This window comes from Aquarana catesbeiana, linkage group LG04 (assembly GCF_042186555.1).
Source record: "Aquarana catesbeiana isolate 2022-GZ linkage group LG04, ASM4218655v1, whole genome shotgun sequence".
Lineage (NCBI taxonomy): Eukaryota > Metazoa > Chordata > Amphibia > Anura > Ranidae > Aquarana > Aquarana catesbeiana.
Window position 1 is genome coordinate 131,101,702 of NC_133327.1, and position 22,867 is coordinate 131,124,568.

The 22,867-nt window shown below is 44.0% G+C and overlaps 1 protein-coding gene across 2 annotated transcripts in view; it reads right to left on the bottom strand.

Annotated features, from left to right (window-relative positions):
* The window catches only part of LOC141141411 (uncharacterized), a 68,879-nt gene that overhangs the window by 13,205 nt on the left and 32,807 nt on the right, over positions 1 to 22,867 (bottom strand). For both annotated transcript variants that reach the window (XM_073629059.1, XM_073629060.1), the window contains 2 exons: positions 21,083 to 21,218; positions 16,465 to 16,571 (listed from right to left, as the gene is read on the bottom strand). In XM_073629059.1, the coding sequence (XP_073485160.1) occupies positions 16,465 to 16,571; positions 21,083 to 21,218 (243 nt within the window). The remainder of the gene's footprint in view (positions 1 to 16,464; positions 16,572 to 21,082; positions 21,219 to 22,867) is intronic.

The window sequence follows — 22,867 nt, forward strand, 5'->3', positions numbered from 1 at the left end:
AAAATTAGGAACAATGGTCTGGTAATTACTTGACTGAGTTCCCTAAGTACTCTCGGGTGCAAGTCATCTGGTCCGGTGATTTATTAATGTTAAGTTTCCTAAGTCTAATTTTAATTCTGTCCTCTGTTAACCATGGGAGTGCTTCCTGTGATGTGTCATTCAGGATAAAAACTGCAGTTTTGGTTACTGAAGCCCGCCGATTCTCTCGTGAAGACTGAGGAGAAGAATAAATTCAATACCTTCACCATCTCCCCATCCTTTGTAACCAGATGTCCTTCCTCATTCTTTATGGGGCCAATATGATCTGTCCTCCTTTTTTACTGTTTACATACTTAAAGAATTTCTTGGGATTTTTTTTGCTCTCCTCCGCTATGTGTCTGTCATGTTCTATCTTAGCCGTCCTTATTGCACCCTTACATTTCTTGTTGCATTCTTTATAAAGTCTGCATGCTGAGGATGATCCCTCAACCTTGTATTTTTTGAAGGCCTTCTCCTTTGCTTTTATATACATTTTTACATTGGAGTTAAGCCATCCAGGACTTTTGTTCGCCCTTTAAATTTATTACCCAATGGGATGCATTGGCTAATGCCCTAATTTAATATGCTCTTAAAGTAAATCTCTCCTCCGAGTTCTTTGTTCCTAAGATTTTATCCCAATTTATGCCTTCTAGCAAGGCTCATAGTTTAGGGAAGTTGGCTCTTTTGAAATTCAGTGTCTTTGAATTAATCTATTTCCTATTTGTGTGATTTATACTGAAGCCACTTGACCTGTGATCGCTGTTACCTAAATTGCCCCGTATATCCACATCCGTGATCAGGTCTGTATTGTTGGTAATCAGTAGATCCAGTAATGCTTTATTTCTAGTTGGTGCATCTACCATCTGACCCAAAAAATTGTCCTGCAAGACATTTAGGAACTGGCGAGCCTTAGATGAATGCGCGGTACCCTCTGCCCAGTCTATGTCTGGATAATTAAAATCGCCCATTATGATAACACTTCCCATCCTTGCTGCTACTCCAATTTGTGATAGGAGCTCATTCTCCCCTTCCTCCCTCAGATTAGGGGGCCTATAGCATACTCCCAGTATTATTTTCCCTTTAGCTTCATTTCTTTGGAGCAGCTCCCTTAGTGATGTCATCTCTCACATTCACTTGTACATTATTCTTGATATATAGGCATACCCCTCCCCCTTTTTTACCCTCTCTATCCTTGCGATAAAGGGTATACCCTTGAATGGTTGCCAGCCAATCATGAGAGCTGTTGAACCAGGTCTCTGAAATTCCCACAAAATCCAAATCCTCCTCATACAACAGCATCTCTAGTTCACCCATCTTGTCCGTCAGGCTCCTGGCATTGGTGAACATGCCACATAGTTTAGACCGGTCGCATGTTATCCTCTTATTGGGTGTTCCGAGATTGCAACTAGGACTTGCTACTACACTTACCTTGGGTTTATGTGCTTTGATCAACCTATCACTAATGCCCCCATTACTACCCTCTGGAATATGTGAGTATCTCTACCTCTGGACCCCCCCCCCACCTAGTTTAAAAACTCCTCTAACTTTTTGTAAGGTTGAAAACTTCAATTACTTCAATTACGTATCTACTTGAAGTAGATACGCAATTCCCTGTATCTAATACGTGTTGGGGAGGAGACAGGACGGCATGAGAAGCAGTCTACATGCTTTAGGAGGAGATGCACATCACCCCCATACCTTTCCGGTATCTTATTTCAGTGATTATTGCTGGCAATAGAGTGGTGCACTAGAAGCATTTTTTAAATGTGAGCACCCTGCATTGGGGTTTGTTTTACCTGTGTTCAATAAGTTGGTCAAACTTTACTATACTATCAAGCGCTTCTATTTTTTGCATAAAACGGAGGTATTTTCACTGAGGAGCCCTGGATGCAGTTTTCCCTTCTGAGCCCAGAGGAGGTTCAAATGCGTGTTTAGACTGAGCTTAATTGCAAAGTCGCGCGCTCCAAGGTGAGCGTTCACTACCTAGGGGATCACTGAAGGGACATTTGATCACCTACCAAGCTGTTTTTGTGATTGCATGGACTACTCAGCGTATTGATTAGAAGCACAGCAGGACACTTTGTCTGCACATGAGCACTTTAATATATGCTATTTTTATATATATTTTTTTCACATACAATTTATGGACTCTTATGTATTTTATGTAGATAGATAAATCCGCGCTTAGGACAATATACGAGCTGCAGCCTCTCCCTAATTAGTTCCCCAAGGGGTCTAATTGCATAGATAAAATAGGTGGTCTGGGAGAAAAGTGGCGCTGCCCTATTATACACAAAATATTTAATGGTGGATGTAAGTTTCATAAAATGCAAGCTGTGTTCATTGAAATGTGTGCATGTAGGAGCTACTACGCCTATGTGCCTTAATATGGCCACAACCAAACCACTGACCATATATGTAAAAAAATGAAAAGTAAGTGAAAACTTATTTTAAGATTAAACTCCTATCACCCCAATATAGGGAGGTGCCTTATATCTTCAGATTTTCATAAATAATATAGGAATAGAAAATGATTCTCTAAAGACTAAATTAAATTAGAATTAACCCCAGATTTCTAAAGTATTGTGACACTATGGTGCCCTCTAGGGGGCAACCCTTCCTTTTAAGTGAAAAAATGTGTGTAATAAATATAAAGTGTCAGTGCCAAAAATTTCATAAATGATGTGAGAGTAGAAATTGATTCGGTGAAAAATATAATTATTAAATTAAATTAGAATTAACCCCAGAGTTCTAAAATATTGTGACAATATGGCGCCCTCTAGGGGGCAAAGACTTCCTTTTAAGTGAACAAGTGTGACTAATAAATATAAAGTGTCAGTGCCAAGACCCTTTTTATGGCTCCCAGAGATATTGTTGGTATAACGTCAAATTGAAATTACAGTGAATACAATAAATAACAGATCACATGAGAATCATCAATGGAAAAATATTTTCAGTCTATTAAATATGTCAGCCGATAAATAAGCTTCTCAAGATATGTTATACATTTAAACCAAAAGAAATTTTTTTTTTTTCACTTAAAAGGAAGGGTTGCCCCCTAGAGGGCACCATAGTGTCACAATACTTTAGAAATCTGGGCTTGCATTTTATGAAACTCACATCCACCATTAAATATTTTGTGTATAATAGGGCAGCGCCACTTTTCTCCCAGACCACCTATTTTATTTATGTATTTTATGATTCTATATATTTTGCTGTGATTTGATTTTCCACTCCCTTATTTATTTGTTGGCACTTCACTATTGATCAATATTTGTGTTTTTATGTTCCGCATTTGGTATCTTATTACTGGGTGTAGTGCATAATACCTACCACAGCATTTTCCTCATTTAATGAATTATTATGATTTTAGCTGCTGTACTTCATATTGATCCAATACCATTTTTATCTATTTACATGATGAGATTATTTGTATAGCGCGGGGTAGTATTTACTCATTTATGTTTGCGCGATTTGTGAGACGTGTTTAACGCCAGCAGCTTTTTCTTTCTTTTTCTTTTTTTCTCTTATATTTAATGGGCATCTGGTTCTTGGTGACTCGCAGGATTCTGTGTGTTTCAAAGTAAAAGTAAGACTGGTGCGAACTGTAGCCAGAATACGATCATAAGGAATCATTGGAACAAGAACTGATTCCAACTTGGAAGTGGAGGAAAACTGTTGCGACAAAGCATCGGTCCTTTCATTCTTGATACCGGGTAAGAACGAGACTATGTAACTGAAGCTTGACAAGAAAACAGCCCATTGCGTCCTTCTGTGAGAGAGGCGTTTAGCCTCAGATAAGAATGTGAGATTCTTATGGTCAGTAAGAATGAGAACCAGCACAGTGGTACCTTCAAGGAGATGCCTCCATTCCTAAAGGGCTAAAATGATTGCTAACAACTCTCTGTCCCCAATCTCATAATTGCATTCCGCAGGTGACAATTTCTTGCAAAAGTAGCCACAAGGATGCATAGCGCTCTCAGAGGTAGGATGTTGAGACAGAAGGGCACCAACTCTAGTCTCAGAAGCATCAACCTCAAAGATAAAGGGTAACGTAGGATCAAGATGTGCCAACACAGGAGCAGAAACAAAGGTAGCCTTGAGACTCTCAAAGGCCTTAACGGAGTCTGGAGACCAACTTTGTGGGTTATCGTCCTTTCTGGTCATATCAGTCAGGGGTTTGACCAGGGATGAGAAGTTACAAATAAACTTCCAATAATAATTGGCAATGCTGCAGATGACATATAACCACGGGTCGTGGCCACTGTAGGACTGCTGAAAGTTTCTCTGGGTTCATCGAAAAACCAGCAGTGGAAATGACATAACCCAGGAATTTAACCTGTTCACGATGGAACTCACACATCTCCAATTTGCAATAGAGATTGTTTTCTCTCAGCTTCTGAAGCACACGACAGACATCTGTGCGGTGGCTCTCTAGGGACTTAGTGATATTATCGAGATAAACCACCACAACTAGCTGCAACATATCTCAGAGGACAGCGTTGATAAATTCCCGGAAAACTGACAGAGCCTTGCAAAGGCAAAATGGCATTACGAGGTACTCATAATGGCCTGTTCTGGTATTAAACGCAGTTTTCCATTCGTTGCCCTCCTTAATCCTCACGATATTGTATGCCTCTCTCAAATCAAGCTTTGTGAAAAACGTTGCTCCCTTGAAGCGGTCAAATAAATCTGTAATCAATGGAATTAGATAAGCATTCTTAATCGTGAGATGATTGAGACCCCTATAAGAAATACAAGGTCTCAGTTCACCACTCTTCTTCTTCACAAAGAAGAAACCAGCACCGGCAGGAGACGAGGATTTGTGGATGAATGCTCAAGAAAGTGCGTCTGCAACATGCTCCTCCATGGCCTTATCCTCCGAAACTGACAAAGGGTAAACCTGGCCACGAGAGGGTATGGCACCAAGTTGAAGGTCAGTTGTGCAATCGTACGACCGGTGTGGAGGCAAACTACCAGCTTGACCTTTGTCAAAGACATCGCTAAAATCGCAGTACTCCTCCAGCAGGGTGGAGAGTGAAGAGGTGCACAGGACCTTAGCCACCTTCTGAAAACATATCTTGGATTATCTCATGGTGAAGAGCCCCTATGGCCATGGACAACGGAACAGTCTCATGAGTCACATAGGCAGGCTATAGAGTTCTCCCTGCAAGAGCCTCAATGGCAAGTAGTGTGGCATGAAGCTGCAGCGGAATTGAGTGCTTAGATACAAAGGCAGCATCAATGAACAGGCCTGCAGCCCCAGAGTCGATTAGAGCCTGTATCTCGACGGATGACTCAGAACAAGAAAGAATAACCGGTACCAGGGGCTTATCCTTCTGGATAACTGGGGACGAAACAACGCCACCTAAGGTCTGTCCGCTACAGGACCTCAAGGTTCGGGCATGCCCAGGACAGGTAGGACAAGACTTCAAAAAGTGACCTGCCTGGCCACAATAAAGGCACAATCTCTCTCTCTTCCTAAAGGTTCTCTCATCCGCAGAGAGAAGTGTGAAGCCCAAGTTCATGGGTTCAACTTCACTGACCGACTTGTTACCAGGAGGAGTGGAAGGTGAGGGAGGCAAGGGTGGGACTGCAAAGCTCGGAGACAAATGTACAGGAGGCTTCCGCAAGTGCTCCTTAGAGTCTTTTTCTGAGTCTGGAGTCAATGAGGATGCAAACATGATCAACCTCTCCAGCTCAGTGGGTATATCTCGGGCTGCTATCTCATCTTTGATGGTATCCGAGAGACCATGAGAAAAAGCAGCCACGAGGGCCTCGTTGTTCCAAGCAACTTCTGCTGCCAGAAAATGGAATTCATTGGCGTAATCGGCAAGAATGTGCGGGAACGTCAAATACCCTTTTAAAAGAAGCCACAAACTCTGGGTAACTCAGGACAATGGGTTTTTACGTCTCCCATAGAGGGTTTGCCCAGGCCAAGGCTCTCTCAGAGAGCAAAGATATCACAAAACCTACTTTGCTTCTGTCCATGGGAAACGCCTGGGGCAGCATCTCATATCTCTTCACTGCCACTGTGCTATTGATGGGTGTCCAGTGTGCTCCTGTTCCTTTAAGGGGGATTGGGCTGCCTCCAGGCCCACCTGCCCCTCATCTATCCATTTAATGCATGTGATTCCATTGTAGAGACACTTATAAATTCAGTAGCGTTAGGACTGCAAGCAATACACAGAGGGCCGTGAAGAGGCCTTGCAGCTTACGCATGCGTTTGCAAATGCGTGCTAACTAAACCCCTGTTTTTAATGCAGACTGTTGGACAGGTTAATTTGGTCGGTTGGCAGACTGGTTGGTGAGTTGAGCTATGGAGTGTTCTGGTTTGTCTTTCAAAGTATATCACAACCTGGTTAAGAAATCCTCTGCATTGAACTGGATCACCCCCAAATTGCTGGTGAAGCAGAGCAGAACCAGACATACCTCTTATAGAAGTAATACTCAAGACGGGTGCCTGCACAGAGACTGGATCAGCAGCAGGGACGGCCTGCAACACAGGTTGTACTGGAGCAGCCACTGTGGGAGATTCCAGGTGAGCTGTGCGATTCAGGAGCTTCTGTAACGCTATGGCAAACTGATCCATGCGGTGATCCTGCTCATCCAATCTGGAAAAATTATTACCAACAAGTGGATTGACTGCATCTTCTGAATTTATGGCCTTCGCCTGCTGTCAGAAACCATGAATCAGATCGAGACAGAAGTCCAGTAAAAATCACACCTGTTTAATAATGATAATAGCAAAAGGTAAACAGAGTAAATGTAGTTAAAACATAGCCAGAGTTTGGTATTCGGAACGCATAGTCAGACAAGCCAGGACATCAGGGATCGGCATACTTCAGGACAAGCCAGGAAATCAGAAAATCTGAGAATCAGCGTAGTGGAACTGCAAGCAGGATCAGGAACCAGGGACATCAGCCAAGCAAGTCTTTAACAGGTACACAGGAGAGTGTCTCTGGATGTGTTAACAAGGCGAAGGCAGAGAGGATCTGGACTGAACAGCTTAACTAACTAGAAGGACTTGGCGAGCAGAATATCATCATCAGGTGAGTCACTGTGGAAAGAATTTTTTTCCCTCAGTTTAGGCCAATATGTATTCTACATATTTTTGGTTAAAAAAAATCACAATAAGTGTATATTGATTGATTTTCGCAAAAGTTATAGCGTCTACAAAATAGGGGATAGTTTTATGGCATTTTTATTGCTAATTTTTTTTTATTAGTAGTGTCAGCGATCTGCGATTTTTATCGGGACTGCGACATTATGGAGGACACATTGGACATTTTTGACACTATTCTGGGACCATTGTCATTTATACAGCGATCAGTGCTATAAAAATGCATTGATTACTGTGTAAATGACACTGGCAGTGAAGGGGTTAACCACTAGGGGCAATGAAGGGGTTAAGTGTGTCCTAGGGAGTGATTCTAACTGTGGAGGGGGAGGGGCTACAACACACATGATAGCGATCACTGCTCTCGATGACAGAGAGCAGTGATCTCTGTCCTGTCACTAGGCAAAACGGGGAAATGCTTTGTTTACAAAAGCATCTCCCCGTTCTTTGATGTAAAGAGGATGTAGGTGTGGCGCTGTTCTAATTAGTCAACATATGATTTCCCCTATTTTGGTATTCTTCTTTGTTAGCACCCTTTACAGTGTGCCAAAGCATACATAGAGATATGCTACTTTGAATAATCAAATCAGCCCCATCTCACTTAGATTTTTCATTACCTATATGATTGTAACTAGCAATTACTGCAAGGAATGCTTTTTTGAATATCCCCTTAGTATGGTTTTTCTATTCTCTTTATCTCATATATCTATGTATGCTTTGGCACACTGTAAAGGGTGCTAACACAGCAGAATACCAAAATAGGGGAAATCATATATTGACTAATTAGAACAGCGCCACACCTACATCCAATTTACATCAACTTCAACATACTTCATTAGATGATAGTATATCAGTAGGGGCAGCAGTTCACTCTTCAGTTAATTTCTCTTGTACTTACATCCGCTGCGCGGATTTACTCACAAGTCTCTCATCTCCCCGTTCTACCTCTCTGTGACACGATCGCGGGCACCCGGCGGACATCGAGTCCGCGGAACCCGCGGTCAAGGAGAACGCGGCGACACGGGCGACTGCAGCGCCGCCTCTTAAAGGGGATGTACCTATACGCCTTTTCACCCACCAGCTCTGGTCGGAAAGCGGTCAAATACATTTGTTAAAAAAGATATAACAATCTTCTTCATAAAATAATGTGATCAGACCAAAATATATCTACTGTACAAAAATGTATTTCTCGACATGTTTTGCTAAAGTATATAGCTTCTACAGGAGATTCAGAATTGTCTGTACAGCCTATTCACCCGAAATTAATTTCAGGTCAGTATGCGAACACACCAGGGGCTCTGGACCGCCAGATATTGAGAATATCAGTGTGTCATAGGAGAACCAACCAAGATACCCATCTCTCAATACTGTGAATGTTGCAAGATGGGTATCTTGGTTCTCCTATGACACACTGATATCCTCAATATCTGACAGTCTGGAAGCCCTGGTGTGTTCGCATACTGACCTGAAATTAATTTCGGGTGAATATGCTGTACACAGACAATTACGAATCTCCTGTAGAAGCTATATACTTTAGCAAAACATGTCGAAAAATACATTTTTGTACAGTAGATATATTTTGGTCTGATCACATTATTTTATGAAGAAGATTGTTATATCTTTTTTAACAAATGTGTTTAATACAATTTGTTGTTTTATATCATACATGAAATAGTTTTTCATTTTTTAGGCACCTCTAAAGTCCCCCAGTCCATTTTCCAGGTTTTTTTACTTTACATTGTAGCAAAGTGTAATTTCTTCAGTGTTGTCACATGAAAAAAATTACAAAAATGTGAGGGGTTTACTCACTTTTGTGATATACTGTATGTCAACTACTAAACAGATGGTCAGTACGATAGGTCTCATGAGGGGAGGTCAAGTTTTGTGTAGGCTAGATCACAGTGCATAATGTTCGGTCTAGTAGATAACAATCGCTCCTCAAATTTTATTAGGTATTTGTTGCCTACTCTGCCCATATACAAAAGCTGCTATAGAAATAAACACTGCACTGCCATGGTCAGTTTTACCATTGAGAAGACGTGAGTGGTTGCAGGTACCCTTACCTATTGCCAAATTGAAAATCATGGTGCAGAGGTTCCATAAGAAATCACGAAGGGGTCCTGCGTGACTCCGAAACGTTGCACTCTCCTTGTGTTGTAATCATGCAATAAATTACACATTTGGACGCTATCTATGTCGTTCCATGGTGGAGTTTGGGGAAGAACATTTTTGCCCAGTCTGCCTTTGGATTGGCACATCCTACATAGCCAGCACAGCACCTTATCTGGAGGTCTACTGTAAACCTAAGGGGATCTGTTTAAAGTGCAGTCATCGAGTACAATGCACATGAAAGTTCTACATACTACAGAACTGTAAAAATGCCTAGAAGATTACAGCCACATTGTACTGTTTATTTTTTTATTATATAAACCAGAAAATGTTTAAGGTTGTCTTGCCTGGTCCCTTTAAATCACTGACACCCAGTAAGCCCCAGCCACACATGACTGTGGAATTTTCCTTTAAAAATCTGAGTGAAGGGGCGTGGCTTAGCAATGGCCGAGTAAAAACGTGCTTTAGAGGAGCTCCTGGTTTACCCCGGCCTGTAATGCCCACCAGACATCTTTTTACTCATGTGAGCACAGCATGAGAACCACTAAACGGTACAGAACGAGATCGGCAACACGCAAGAACCATCCCCACACATCCCAAACCGGAATCCAGCGCTACTTCAGAGACCCACTGCGAGTCTCGCAAGGCGCCATTGTAGCCGCACCACGTGCAATCCGCATGAACAATGACACCACTACCTCGCTGGCAACCTCTCTTAAACCTTCTCCAGAACTCGACTACATCACTGAGACTACAGCCGCTTTCTGGACTGATATGGCAGACCCCTCACAGATCCAGAACCGCCTGGATGATGACCTCCGTGCCATGCTGCAGGCCCTCCCTACAGACAGTGAGGCCTTAATCCTCCGCATAGAGGAGGGGCACAGGAGGGACATGCAGGAGGTGAGAACTGACTTACAATCCCTAACATACTGAGTGAGCACAGGAGAGACCTCAGTCTCCTTCTTAGAGAATCGGGTGTCAGCTCTAGAACTTTCACACGACACCCACTCTACTGCAACCCTAGAGATGCAACTCCACTTAGAAGAAATGGAGGACCGCAGCCACTGAAATAACTTATGGCTGCGGGGACTCCCGGAAGCCACTGGCCCAGAAGACCAGGCGGAGACAGTCACGGCCATATTCCCCAGGCTCATGGAAGCCCTGCCGCCTTCCCTAGAAATAGACCGAGTACATCGAACCCTCAGAGCGAAATCTGCGGACCCCGACAGACCCCGCAAAGTTCTATGCCACCTGCACCGCTACTTGCAAAAGGAGATAATCTAACACTTTTATGTTATGTTAAGTATAAAACTATACAAGTTATAGTTATGTAGTTCCTGTTATATTTACATGGTTGTATCCCTATTCCTGTAATGTACTGTAATGTTGCGGTCCATGTGGGCCTTTTTCCCAGAATAAATAAACAATTTAAAAAAAAAATAAAAATCTGAGTGAAATGCCCCAGTAAGGGTAATGGCAGATGGTGGACCTAGGATCTCAGAAACAATTCTCACCAGAGTCCCCAGGAGATAAAAAGTCAGCAGGTTGGACATGAATGTGAAATATAATCTTCAACTTGACTGACCTTTTACATGTATACTCTATAGAGTATTATAATTTTCAAATAATTGTACATATTCAGCTGTGGAAAGTGCCAAACTAATTCTTAAGAATTTAAATAAGTATACGCCTGCAAATTTCATCACACAGGTGGCAGCACACATGTCATATAAATCCCAGGACAGATTGCATAATTTGGCTTCCAAAGAATAACTTTAATTAATAGCTTAGCTCAACCAAATGAGAACATGTAGCTGAACATTCAGCAGGTGTAGACCAAATTCTTACATTTAATTATAACTCTGGAACCTGGATGCAATCTTATTATCTCCCACAAATGTCTAAAAAACATTTTCTTGACCTGGACGAGAAATAAAGACTAGGCTTAGCATTTAAAACACACCAGTTAAACCGTATCTAACCCCCCAAAAAACCCTATAATATATTGCAGGTTACCAGTCAAGACTGCGTTATATTTCTTTTTTAGTTTTTTTCCTTTATTTTCCCCTGTCAGTCCTATTGCTATGTTAATTTCTCTCTAGTATTTATGGAGGACGCCATAGTTGTCACCAAGGCTGCTTTCTTGATTTGGAATAAAAACACAACTTCTTTTTATCTGCATCATCTGGGACGGGGGGGGGGTTGTTGTTTACAGAAGATAGCTTGGAAGATTGATAAAATTATTTGAGCTTTCAGGTCAAATCACAGGAAGTAACAAGGACACTTTTCTGGCAAGATTAACATGTATTTTCTGTACTTTGAATTGTCCTTAACCACTTCAATACTGGTCACTTTCCCCCCTTGCTGCCCAGTCAAATTTTCAGCTTTCAGCGCTGTCGCATTTTGAATGACAATTGGGTGGTCAATTGCCGGGTTTCCCATAAATAGAGCTTTCATTTGGTGGTATTTGACCACCTCTGGGGTTTTTATTTTTTGTGCTACAAAAAAAAAAGATGGAAAATTTTGAAAAAAAAAAGTTTTTCTTTGTTTCTGTTACAAAACTTTGTAAATAATTACGTTTTCTCCTTCACTGATGGGCGCTGGTGAGGCTGCACTGACAGGCACTGATGAGGCAGCACTGATGAGGTGCCACTGATGATGAGGCACTTATATGCAGCACTGATGGGCGGCACTGATAAGCAGCACTGACACGCACTGATAGGTGACACTGATGGGCACTAATAGGTGGCACTGATGGGCACTGAAATGAGGCACTGGTGGGTACTGATGGGCACTGATAGATGGCACTGTTAGGCAGCACTGATCAGGAGGCGCTGGCAGGCATCACTGATGGGCACTAAGCCTATTGGGCATTGATTGGCATATCTGGTGGTCCTGGGTGGGCATACCTGGGGGACATTGGTGGGCATCCTGGGGGGGCCACACTGATAATCAGACAGCGCAGACCCCCGTCAAAAGAGTAGCCAATCGGCTCTCCTCTACTCTCGTCTGTCAGTGCGAGTGGAGGAAAAGCCGATAAACTGCTCTTCCTTTTTACACTGTGATCAGCTGTGATTAGACAGAGCTGATCACATGGTAAAGAGCCTACGTCATAGGCTCTTTACCAAGGTCGAAGATGCAGTGTGTCAGAGTGACACACCACACCACCGATCGCCTTGCTGCGTACCCCTGCGGGCATGCGCTGGCTTGTTATCCTGCTGAACGTCATGTGACGCCCAGTCAGGATAACTGAACCACTTTCTAGCCGTCATTCTGCTATAGGCCGGGCGGGAAGTCGTTATGGGCTGTACACAGGGGCTGAATATCGGGCAGCATCGGCAATAGAAACCGGCTGACATTTGGCCTGTGTGTACGGCAGCTGATCTGATAGAAGCCAGCCCATCGTCCAGCTTCTGTCGAAGTGGCATGACCGAAAAAGGTCTGCCAATCGGCATCTGATCAGCACTCTCAGCCAATGGCTAAGACCGCTCACTGGTGTGCTCTGGCGAGGGGGGGAGCATCCCCCTGTCAGAACACAATAGCTCAGCGGGGAAGGTTACTGTACTAACATTGCATAGTTAGTACAGTGGCTTCTCCTGAGCTCTTCGGTTTTTTTTTAGTTCAGCCCGCTGTACTAAGCTTAAAGGCTAAGTTCACCTTTGTTCACCTTTTTTTTCTAAATTCCAGCTCTGTACCAATATAAAATTAATGTACTTAGTTTGAAAAAATAAAACAGCCTTCTATTTATTCTACACACGTTTACCTCACTGTCCTTATGAATGTTTGAAAACCCTGCTCCATTACTTCTCCCTTACTTCCTGAACAGACTTTAGGTCATGACACAGGAAGGAGTTGACCAGCCGATCTCATTAACACACACCCTGCATCATCTACTCTCAGCTGGTCAACTCCTTCTGTGTCATGACCTAAAGTCTGTCCAAGAAGTAAGGCAGAACTAAAAGAGCAGTGTTTTGAAACAGCCATAAAGACAGTAAGGTGTGCGTGCGTAGAATAAACGGAAAGCTGTTCTATGTTTGCAAAAGAAGTACATCAATGCTATATTAGTATATAGGGGAGCTGGAATTTAGAAAAAAAAAAGAGGTGAAAAAGGTGAACTTAGCTTTTAAGTTTGAAAAAATGCAGCTGCCCACATCTAAGGTCTGAGAAGCTGTGTTATATTACATTTTTGTTCTTGGGTTTAGATATCCTTTAATATTTATGTAAGCAAATATTTCAAAGGGCCAGAGCATTAACGTTTATGTGTATTGTTCATGCATTTTAACACTGCTAATTCAAGACTGTGACAAAGCAGAACCTTGGTATACCCACATTTTATTAAGGCATAGCTGACTGAGGTTGAGGAGCCCACAAAAGCTCACTACAGCACACAGTTGTTCTCAGACATGCTCATTAGCGCATCTTGCAAATGACAGACTTGCCAGATGGCTATTGACTTACACGCCTGTAGCTGACAATTGAAAAAGTTGGGCAGCGCACTCTGTGATCGCTGCATTCTCCGGACACAGCTGATCACAGATCGGAGTAAAGAGCCAATCACAGACGCATTTTACCAGTTATCGGCATTCCTTTGCTCACGCTGTCACAGCATGAGGAGAGGAGAGAGCCGGTAACCAGCTAGTGTGAAAGGGGACATCTGCACTGATAATCAGGGCACAGATCATCAGTGTCCTGATTATCAATGCAGCCCCAACAGTGCCCATCAGTGCTGCCAATCAGTGCCAATCAGTGCCTATCAGTGCTGCCTCAGTGCCAATCAGTGTTGCATATCAGTGCCGCCTGTCAGTGCTGCCTATTAGTGCCCAACAGTGCCCACCAGTGCCTCCTCATCAGTACCCACCAGTGCCGCCTCATCAGTGCCCATCAGTGCAGCCTATCAGTACTGCCTATCAGTGCCCATCAGTGCAACTGCAGGACCGGACTGGGAATAAAATCCAGCCCTGGAAATAATTTCATACCAGCCCCACAGCATTATTATACCAGCGCAACAGCATAATCTCATTATTTTCTTGTTCATGAAAGGGAAAACCGTGCATTTTAAAGTACATTACAATGTATTATATATAGTCTGTGGGAAGGTGTGTTGTTGATGCTCAGTACGGTACCTTGCATGCCAGTAGGATATCCATGATGGCCAGCAGCAGGCAGGGTCAGTTCTCATTTTGGATAGGGACAGTGCTCCTTTCAGAGGATCTGTTTGCTGTGAGATGGAGTGGTCCCTGGCCACCTGCACCTTCAGCCGTCCTCATTTTCCGGCCCCAGTCAGCCTGTCCTCTGGTCCCGGGGAAGTGGAGAGCACTGGGTGAAAGCTGGAGAGAAGGGGGAGCAGAGAGCACTGGTGGGGTTGAAGAACACATGGGTGGGGGCGAAGAGCAGGGGGGGAGTGGAGATCACAGGGGTGGGGAGCAGAGAGCGCTGGGGGGGAACTTGAGAGCACTGGGGGGGCCAAAAAGAATAGGGGTGGAGAGCACGGGAGGCTGAGAGCACTGGGGGGACTAAGAGTGTGGGGTGGCGAAGAGCATTGGGGGGAGCTTGAGAGCACTGGGGGGGGCAGAAAAACAGGGGTGGAGAGCACGGGGGCTGGAGAGCACTGGGGGTACAAAGAGCAGGGGGGAGTGGAGAGCAATGGGGCGGAGCTTGAGAGCACCAGTGGGGGCCAGAAAGAACAGGGGTGGAAAGCACAGGGACTGGAGAGCACTATGGGGGGCGGAGAGCACTGGCGGGGTTGGAGAGCACATGGGTGGGGGCAAAATGCAGGGGAGAGTGGAGAGTACAGGGGTGGGGAGCAGAGAGTGCTGGGGGGAGCTTGAGAGCACTGGAGGGGGAGCCAGAAAGAACAGAAACGGAGAGCACTGGGGGGGGGGGCTGGAGAGCGATGGGTTGAGCTTGAGAGCACCGGGGGGCCAGAAAGAACAGGGGTGGGGAGCACAGGGGGCTGGAGAGCACTGTGGGGGCAGAGAGCACTGGGGTGGGGGCTGGAGAGTGATGGGGAGAGCTGGAGAGCACTGGGGGGAGAAAGGACAGGGATGGAGAGCACTGGGGGGACTGGAGAGCACTGGGGGGAGAGTAGAGAGCACTGGGGTGGTGGCTAGAGAAGGATGGGGAGAGCTTGAGAGCGGGTGGGGGCAGAAAGAACAGGGGTGGAGAGAACTGTGCAGGGGGGCTGGAGAGTGTGGTGTGAGAGGAGAGCACTGGGGGTGAGCCAGGAAGCACAAGGAGAATTGGGGGGGCAGTAAAAGAAGTTGGTTAGGAGGATCGGCAGGGGGGCCACATATAGAGGAAATTAGCTTTTTATATTCCTCCATGCAGCCGCTGAATGCTTGATTCTCCTCCTCTCCCTCCTGCAAGCATTCAGCGGCTGCATGGAGGAATATAGAAAGTTCAATTCCTCTATATGCGGGCCCCCCCCTGCCGATCCTCCTATCCAGGCACACAGGGCGGATACGGGTGGGCCTCTCCTCCTGTGGATCACGGAGCTGGCTGGGTCTGTGTTTGGCGGCGGCGCTGTACCACGGTCCCGCCCCCTTAGACCGGCTCGTGTGATAGGCGGAACACTGATTCTATCTACTATCACACGAGCCGGTCTAGGGGGGCGGGACTGTGCTACAGCGCCGCCACCGAACACAGACCCAGCCAGCTCCGTGATCCACAGGAGCAGGAGAGAGGGGAGCACTGCAGCCGCAACTCAAAGCGGCCCCAGGGCAGGTGGCCTACCGGGAGATCTCCCGGTATCCCAGTAGGCCAGTCCGGCCCTGCCTATTAGTGCTCATCATTCAGCCTCATCAGTGCACATCAGTGAAAAATTACCTGTTTGCTAAATTTTATAACAGAAACTAAGAAAAACATTTTTTTTCAAACTTTTCAGTCTTTTTTCATTTGTTTAGCAAAAACTTAAAAACCCAGTGGTGATTAAATACCACCAAAAGATTTTTATTTGTGTGAAAAAAATGCTAAATATTTCATATGGGTACAGTGCATGGCCACGCAATTGTCATTCAAAGGGTGACAGCGCTGAAAGCTGAAAATTGGCCTGGGCAGAAAGGGGGTAAAAGTGCCCGGTAGGCAAGTGGTTAAAACTGCTTTAACCTATCTGTACCTGTGGCTTTGGCTAACACAGCCCATGTTTCAACTCTAAATGTTTCACTCTTTATTGTAACAAAAGGTTTAATTCATTATAGTAAAAGATAAAAACATACCTTGATTTCTGTAGGTCAGGGCCTCCAGGATGTCAGTGGCTGGCATTTCTCCTAGAGAATTGTTATCAAGATCCAGTTCAGAAAGCTGTTCTGAGTAACGGATCAGGCTAGAAAAATAGTGAATAGCCAAAAAAAGGTCACAATAACTGGACATAAGTAGATGATGACACTCACCCTGGTAATAAGTGTTATAGCTTTTATCGCAAAACATTTGTCTGTAATAGTAATTTTGACATTATTACCATGAAAACACACTATTTACTAATGGCTGTAAAAGTATACATTTCACCTGAGTGTCCCATTTTCTAGTTGCTGCTGTATTAGGTTGAAGTCCTCATGACTCGGATACCCCCCTTGTGAGGGTTAGTATGGGCATCTTCAGCTGTCACAGGTACTCAAGTGCTAACTTCATTCATTAAAGCTGTACTATCAGTTCCCACAATGCTCTAATAATGAAGGACAAGTGGACAAAAGAAAGGCCTGCCTCCTCTATTGATGGAGCGCTTTTCATTGTGGAAACCAATATTATGGCCTTTATGGAAGGAACATGATGATGGAATAGGTAGAACGAGTCGGCACTTTTGATGAGTGCCTGCCACAGCTGCAGCTGCTTTTAATAACCCTGCAGCACCCGAAGATTACAGTTGCAGGGGTATCTGGAGGCAGAAGAATGAAAATTTCAACCTAACATAGTAGCCACTGGTACATGGGACATTTTTTCGTTCATTGTAAGTTCTGTCTGTCACGAAGATCCTGCCAGTAACCGGCGTCCCAGGCGCACGGGAACCCAGCCACGGGTCCTATTGCGCATGCGCGCGCGTTCACGGGTGCGGTCATGCACGGGCACGCGCGCGCGCACTCCCGCTGGTGTCAGGCGGGCTATTTAAACCTGCCTGTCACACTCCATCCCCGCTGTCTGCTCTACAGCGTTCTGTGAGTGTTACCTGATCTGATCTGTGTTTCCTGTTATCTGACCCGGCTTCCTGTTTGACGATCCTGCTATCTGCCTGCACCAGACCCTCTTGGCTTGCCTGACCATCCCTCTGCATTACCCCTGGTACCTCTGCTGTCCGAACGTTACTGACCACCGGCTTGTTGACCCTCCGCTGTGTTCATCAGCTTCCAGTCTGCTATTACCTGCTGTTGTTCCTGGTTCCAGTCCAGCGTTCCAGGCTACCTCCCGCTGTGTTCCAGCCCAGCGTTCCAGGCTATCTTCTGCTGTGTACCAGTCCAGCGTTCCAGTCTATTACCTGCTGTTGTTCCTGGTTCCAGTCCAGCTTCCAGTCTGTTATTACCTGCTGTTGTTCCTGGTTCCAGTCCAGCGTTCCAGGCTACCTTCTGCTGTGTTCCAGCCCAGCGTTCCAGGCTATCTTCTGCTGTGTACCAGTCCAGCGTTCCAGTCTATTACCTGCTGTTGTTCCTGGTTCCAGTCCAGCGTTCCAGGCTACCTTCTGCTGTGTTCCAGCCCAGCGTTCCAGGCTATCTTCTGCTGTGTTCCAGTCCAGCGTTCCAGTCTATTACCTGCTGTTGTTCCTGGTTCCAGTCCAGTGTTCCAGGCTATCTTCTGCTGTTGTTCCAGTCCAGCTTCCAGTCTGCTATTACCTGCTGTTGTTCCTGGTTCCAGTCCTGCATTCCAGTCTCTGTCCTCAGTCTACTCCTCAGACTACTGACTCCAGAGGGTGCCACCACTACTGGACTTTCAGCAACTGTTGATCCTGCCAGGCACCCATACCACTCTTCACTCCTGGCCCTCTGTCTCCATTCCAGGGGAACGGGAGTGGGAGCTGTAAGGGAGGTCTTTTCCTGCACTTCAGGCTCACAACCTACCAGGTACGTGACACTGTCCCTGGTGCTGTCTTCCTTTTTTTAACATTCACTCAACACTCATTCAAGTTTCAGCTTGAAGTTAAGGTTAAACTTTAGGAGGTAGATTTATGAGTAGTCATACCATACAGTATACAGTATCACCAGCACACCATGGATCTTCAGACTAAACCCCATAAATTGAGAAGTTTTGGGGTCACGCATGACCTTCATCAGGCAGGTCATCATATGAGTGATGAAGAGTGTGTGGCACCAAAACGTCACAATTTACTGCTGAGATGTGATCCCTCCTGTGCAAAGAAAATATTCTACTAGATTTATGGGTAGCGTTAGGTTCTGGGGTTACACTGAGGTAAAGGGCCCACTCACACCACAATTCTGTTCATTGCAAAGCAGCCCAAAATAAATGGGCTGAAACGCACAGTAATCACAAGCAAAAAATGGGGCATTCTGCATTTTCCCACAGAGAACTGGATGCCATGCATTGTGTGTTGAAGCATACATGCATTGTGGAAGTACTTTGGGGTACCATTCATAATGAATGGCTCCGCAGCGCACCAAAACATATAATGTGTTGCAGTGTACCAAAGCATGTAATGCACATTGCCAAAATGATTGCAATGCAATGGAGTGAATAGTCCCTAAGGCTCAGTAAGTAACAATAACTGTTTTAGGTGTAAATACATGTATGTATATGTATGCTGTGGGTGTGATAAGTATATAAATCAAATGCAAAAAGCATTACTTTGTGTGCCAACATTTCTGGAGCTGAAACTCTTGAACCAAAATCTAACATATTTTTCAAAAGGAATATGTGGCAAAAAATAAAAGAATTTATTATTCTTGGAAATAGAATTTCTCTTCCTTTTTCCTAACAAGAGTTCAGTCCAAACACAAAGTTAACAATATCATCAATGTACCAGCAATCCTGCTTTGCACCCATTATAAGCTCAGGAGGCTTGAGGAAGTTACTTGCCAGTGTGTCATTCAAATAACTCATATGTAATTCATTTTTAAGGAAGATGATTTATTTTCCTTCTCATCATGCACATAGAAATATGTCTATTTCTCAAAATTAAGTGTGCATATGCCATGACCAACAGTGCTGTACCTATCACTGCAGTAACAATAAGGATAATGGGGAACTGTGCAAATTTTTCCAAACCACCTAATTAAGTTTTATTTCATCAAGTGTATTATCTGAACTTGGTAAAAGGTCAAGTGCAAGTCTAGAGGCATCTATGTGTATGGATACATATGCTGCCATAAAGAAGGGGCGAAGGATACAGTGCCTAATATTAAATGCCAGCTACTGCTGGTACACATATGTTCATAGCAGAGGCATTTAAGCTATAGGACACTGGTGCAAAACAGCCCCCCATAACTGCACAAACCTACACAACCTACACAAACCTCTGATTGTTCCATTCAGACCTTGAGCTGTTCATTTTTAGTAAAGTTTGACAAAATGTCATCCGTTTCAGATCCAAGTCAACTAGAGGTTTCCATGGCAGATAAAAGAAAGGGGTAAAGGAAAGATATATGCCTCTCTATTTTGTACAGAGTGTAAAGTAAGTGTGCACATGGTTGTTAAAGGAAATATAAGTCATGATCACTTCTAATGACCTCTTGTGCACTGTGCACTCATTATATCCGCTTCCTAGGTACAAGTAAAACCTTGGATTGAGAGTAACGTGGTCTAATGCCCCGTACACACGGTCGGACATTAATCGGGCATTCCGACAACAAAATCCTAGGATTTTTTCCGACGGATGTTGGTTCAAACTTGTCTTGCATACACACGGTCACACAAAGTTGTCGGAAAATCCGATCGTTCTGAACGCGGTGACATAAAACACGTACGTCGGGACTATAAACGGGGCAGTAGCCAATAGCTTTCATCTCTTTATTTATTCTGAGCATGCGTGGCACTTTGTGTGTCGGATTTGTGTACACACGATCGGAAATTTCGACAACGGATTTTGTTGTCGGAAAATTTTATAGTCTGCTCTCAAACTTTGTGTGTCGGAAAATCTGATGGAAAATGTGTGATGGAGCCTACACACGGTCGGAATTTCCGACAACAAGGTCCTATCACACATTTTCCGTCGGAAAATCCGACCGTGTGTACGGGGCATAAGAGTGTTTTGCAAGACAAGCAAATTTTTTTTATAAATTTTGACTTCACAACTGACTATAAAAGAGAAGGGAGGCGCCTCTAAGTGTAGCAGTATATGGTTACATTTAATGAAGGTACAACATTTAGCAACTCACATGGTTGATGATGAAAACAGGCACATCTAAGTATGCAGGCATACTCTACTGTAGGGTCTTCCCGGTCACGATTGCAGACTGACAGCGGTGAGAGCCGGCGGTGCGGAGGATGGTCAGATTTACCCCAGATGCCTGCATACTGAGATGCGCCTCTTTTTATCATCAACCATGTGAGTTGCTAAAAATGTTGTACCTTCATTGAATGTAACCATATTGCTACACATAGAGGGGCCTCTCTTTTATACTCTGTAGCTCCTGCTGGATTTTGCTTCTATCCCCTTGTGTAGGCTGCCATTTGTGGATGGACATTTTATGGTTACACAACCTGTCACATTGCTATCATCTTTTTATATGGACTATAAACTGAAGGACTTATGAATGAATGGTTGTGGAATGAATCACCTGAGTGTCCATTATTTCTTATGGGGATATTCGTTTTGATATACGAGTGCTTTGGATTACAACCATGTTTCTGGAACAAATTCTGCTTGCAATCCAAGGTTACATGCAAAGTGCTTACCTGCTCAGCAGCTGAGAGAATTCCAAAACACCGGTCTCCTTTTCCACCCCCATGGCATCAATCCCATTGTCAGCCAGGTGTAGCTTAGTCACCCAGGGACCAGGTGGCAATGCTGCCTTTTTCGTTCTTTTTCTTCCTAAGAATATTTTGTTAAAATTGGTGATGTATTACATATGATCTAATATTGTGACATCCATGTTGCACTCATCAGGTCTGATTCATTAAAGTGTTACTAAACCCAGGAGCCTATATTCACTATGTCTGGTCTCCCACAGTACACTGAACATGGAAATGCAATTATTTTAGTAAATCTAAACTGCTAAATACCCTTTGATATCAGCAGTATATAGCTGTCTTGTGACTTCTATCAGTGTCTGGTTATAGCTTTTAGGAGGAGTTTTCATTCTCCCATGATTGTCCTATGAGACTCCAGGACCCCTGACCCTCTGTCTGGACAGTGCTGATTGGCCCTGTGCTGATCACATGCACTCTCCCAGGAAAAAAAAAACTCTCTAGTAATACACACTAAACTAAGCATGTGCAGCTTGCCCCCAAGGGTCTGTTCTATCAGCAGATATATTGGGGACAGTGGAAAAAGGGGAGGTTAAGAGAAGACAGGATCAAGCAGCTTTTTTACACAATGTGAAGGATAACTCCTTAGGTTCCACAGTGAGCATAACAAGCATGCTTTACTGCATATATAGACTGATTATACTATTGTGGGTTTAGTAACACTTTAAGCTGGGTTATCATTTATCATTTCAAATGTTATATCAAGCTATAATGTCATACTTGATTCAACAGGAAAAACTTTGATGTATTATTAGACACCTAAAACTGTTTTCCGTGTGGTTTTAACTTATTACTTTTTCAATAGATTAAAATAGACTTAAAGTGACTATGTCATGAGGGAAGTATGAGGGCTGCCACTACAGACCTACAGCTGAAAACTCTAGATGCCTAAATGTGTTTGACATCAGTATGTTTCAGGCATATTTCTGAAACAAACATGCTGTGAATGAATGTTGCAAAAATTTCAGAACTGCTTATTTCTAAACTCACTCTAGGTCAACTCAGCAACTCGGACAGTACTGAAGTCTTCATGGAGAAGTCAGTAATGGCAGCCTCCATTAATCTCATGACTGTGTCCCTTAAGATTTTTTTTTCATGAATCCCATTTTCTGTGGCTACAAGCACATGAGGCTGGTGAGCTGGTAGTATGTGACATACTTGCTGTGATTTGGATTGTTTCCAAAGTATAAAAATTAGCTCTGCCATTGTTGATCCTTTAAAACAGTATGGCTTTCCCATAGGAAAGAATGTGGTTTCAGCACACATGTACACTAGAAAGGGAACAGCAGGGTAGCTTTGAGGAGGGCTGGATAAGGCATATTACTGGATTGATAAGTATTTATCCTGGTGAGATGCACTTAGAAGGAGTAGGCAAGTAATAAAATGACTACTGTACCAAAGATACAGGTGTCTTTTAGGAAGTAATCTTGTGCCAGTAGAGCATTAAATACTGTATACCAGTGGTTCTCAATCTTTTTTTCAGTCAAGGCACCCTTTAAAATGATAGACAATCTCAAGGCACCCTTTATAATTATGGAAGGTCCCAAGGGACCCCATTCTAAAATGTAAAAAAAAATTCTAATAGCTTTACAAAATGCAGGAACATCCACATGTAGGACACCCAATGTTAGAGGTGATTTATTCTTCCAAAGCAAATACACTTTTGCAAACTTGTACTGACTAGTATTCCAATGTTTCTCTTTTCCCAATTTC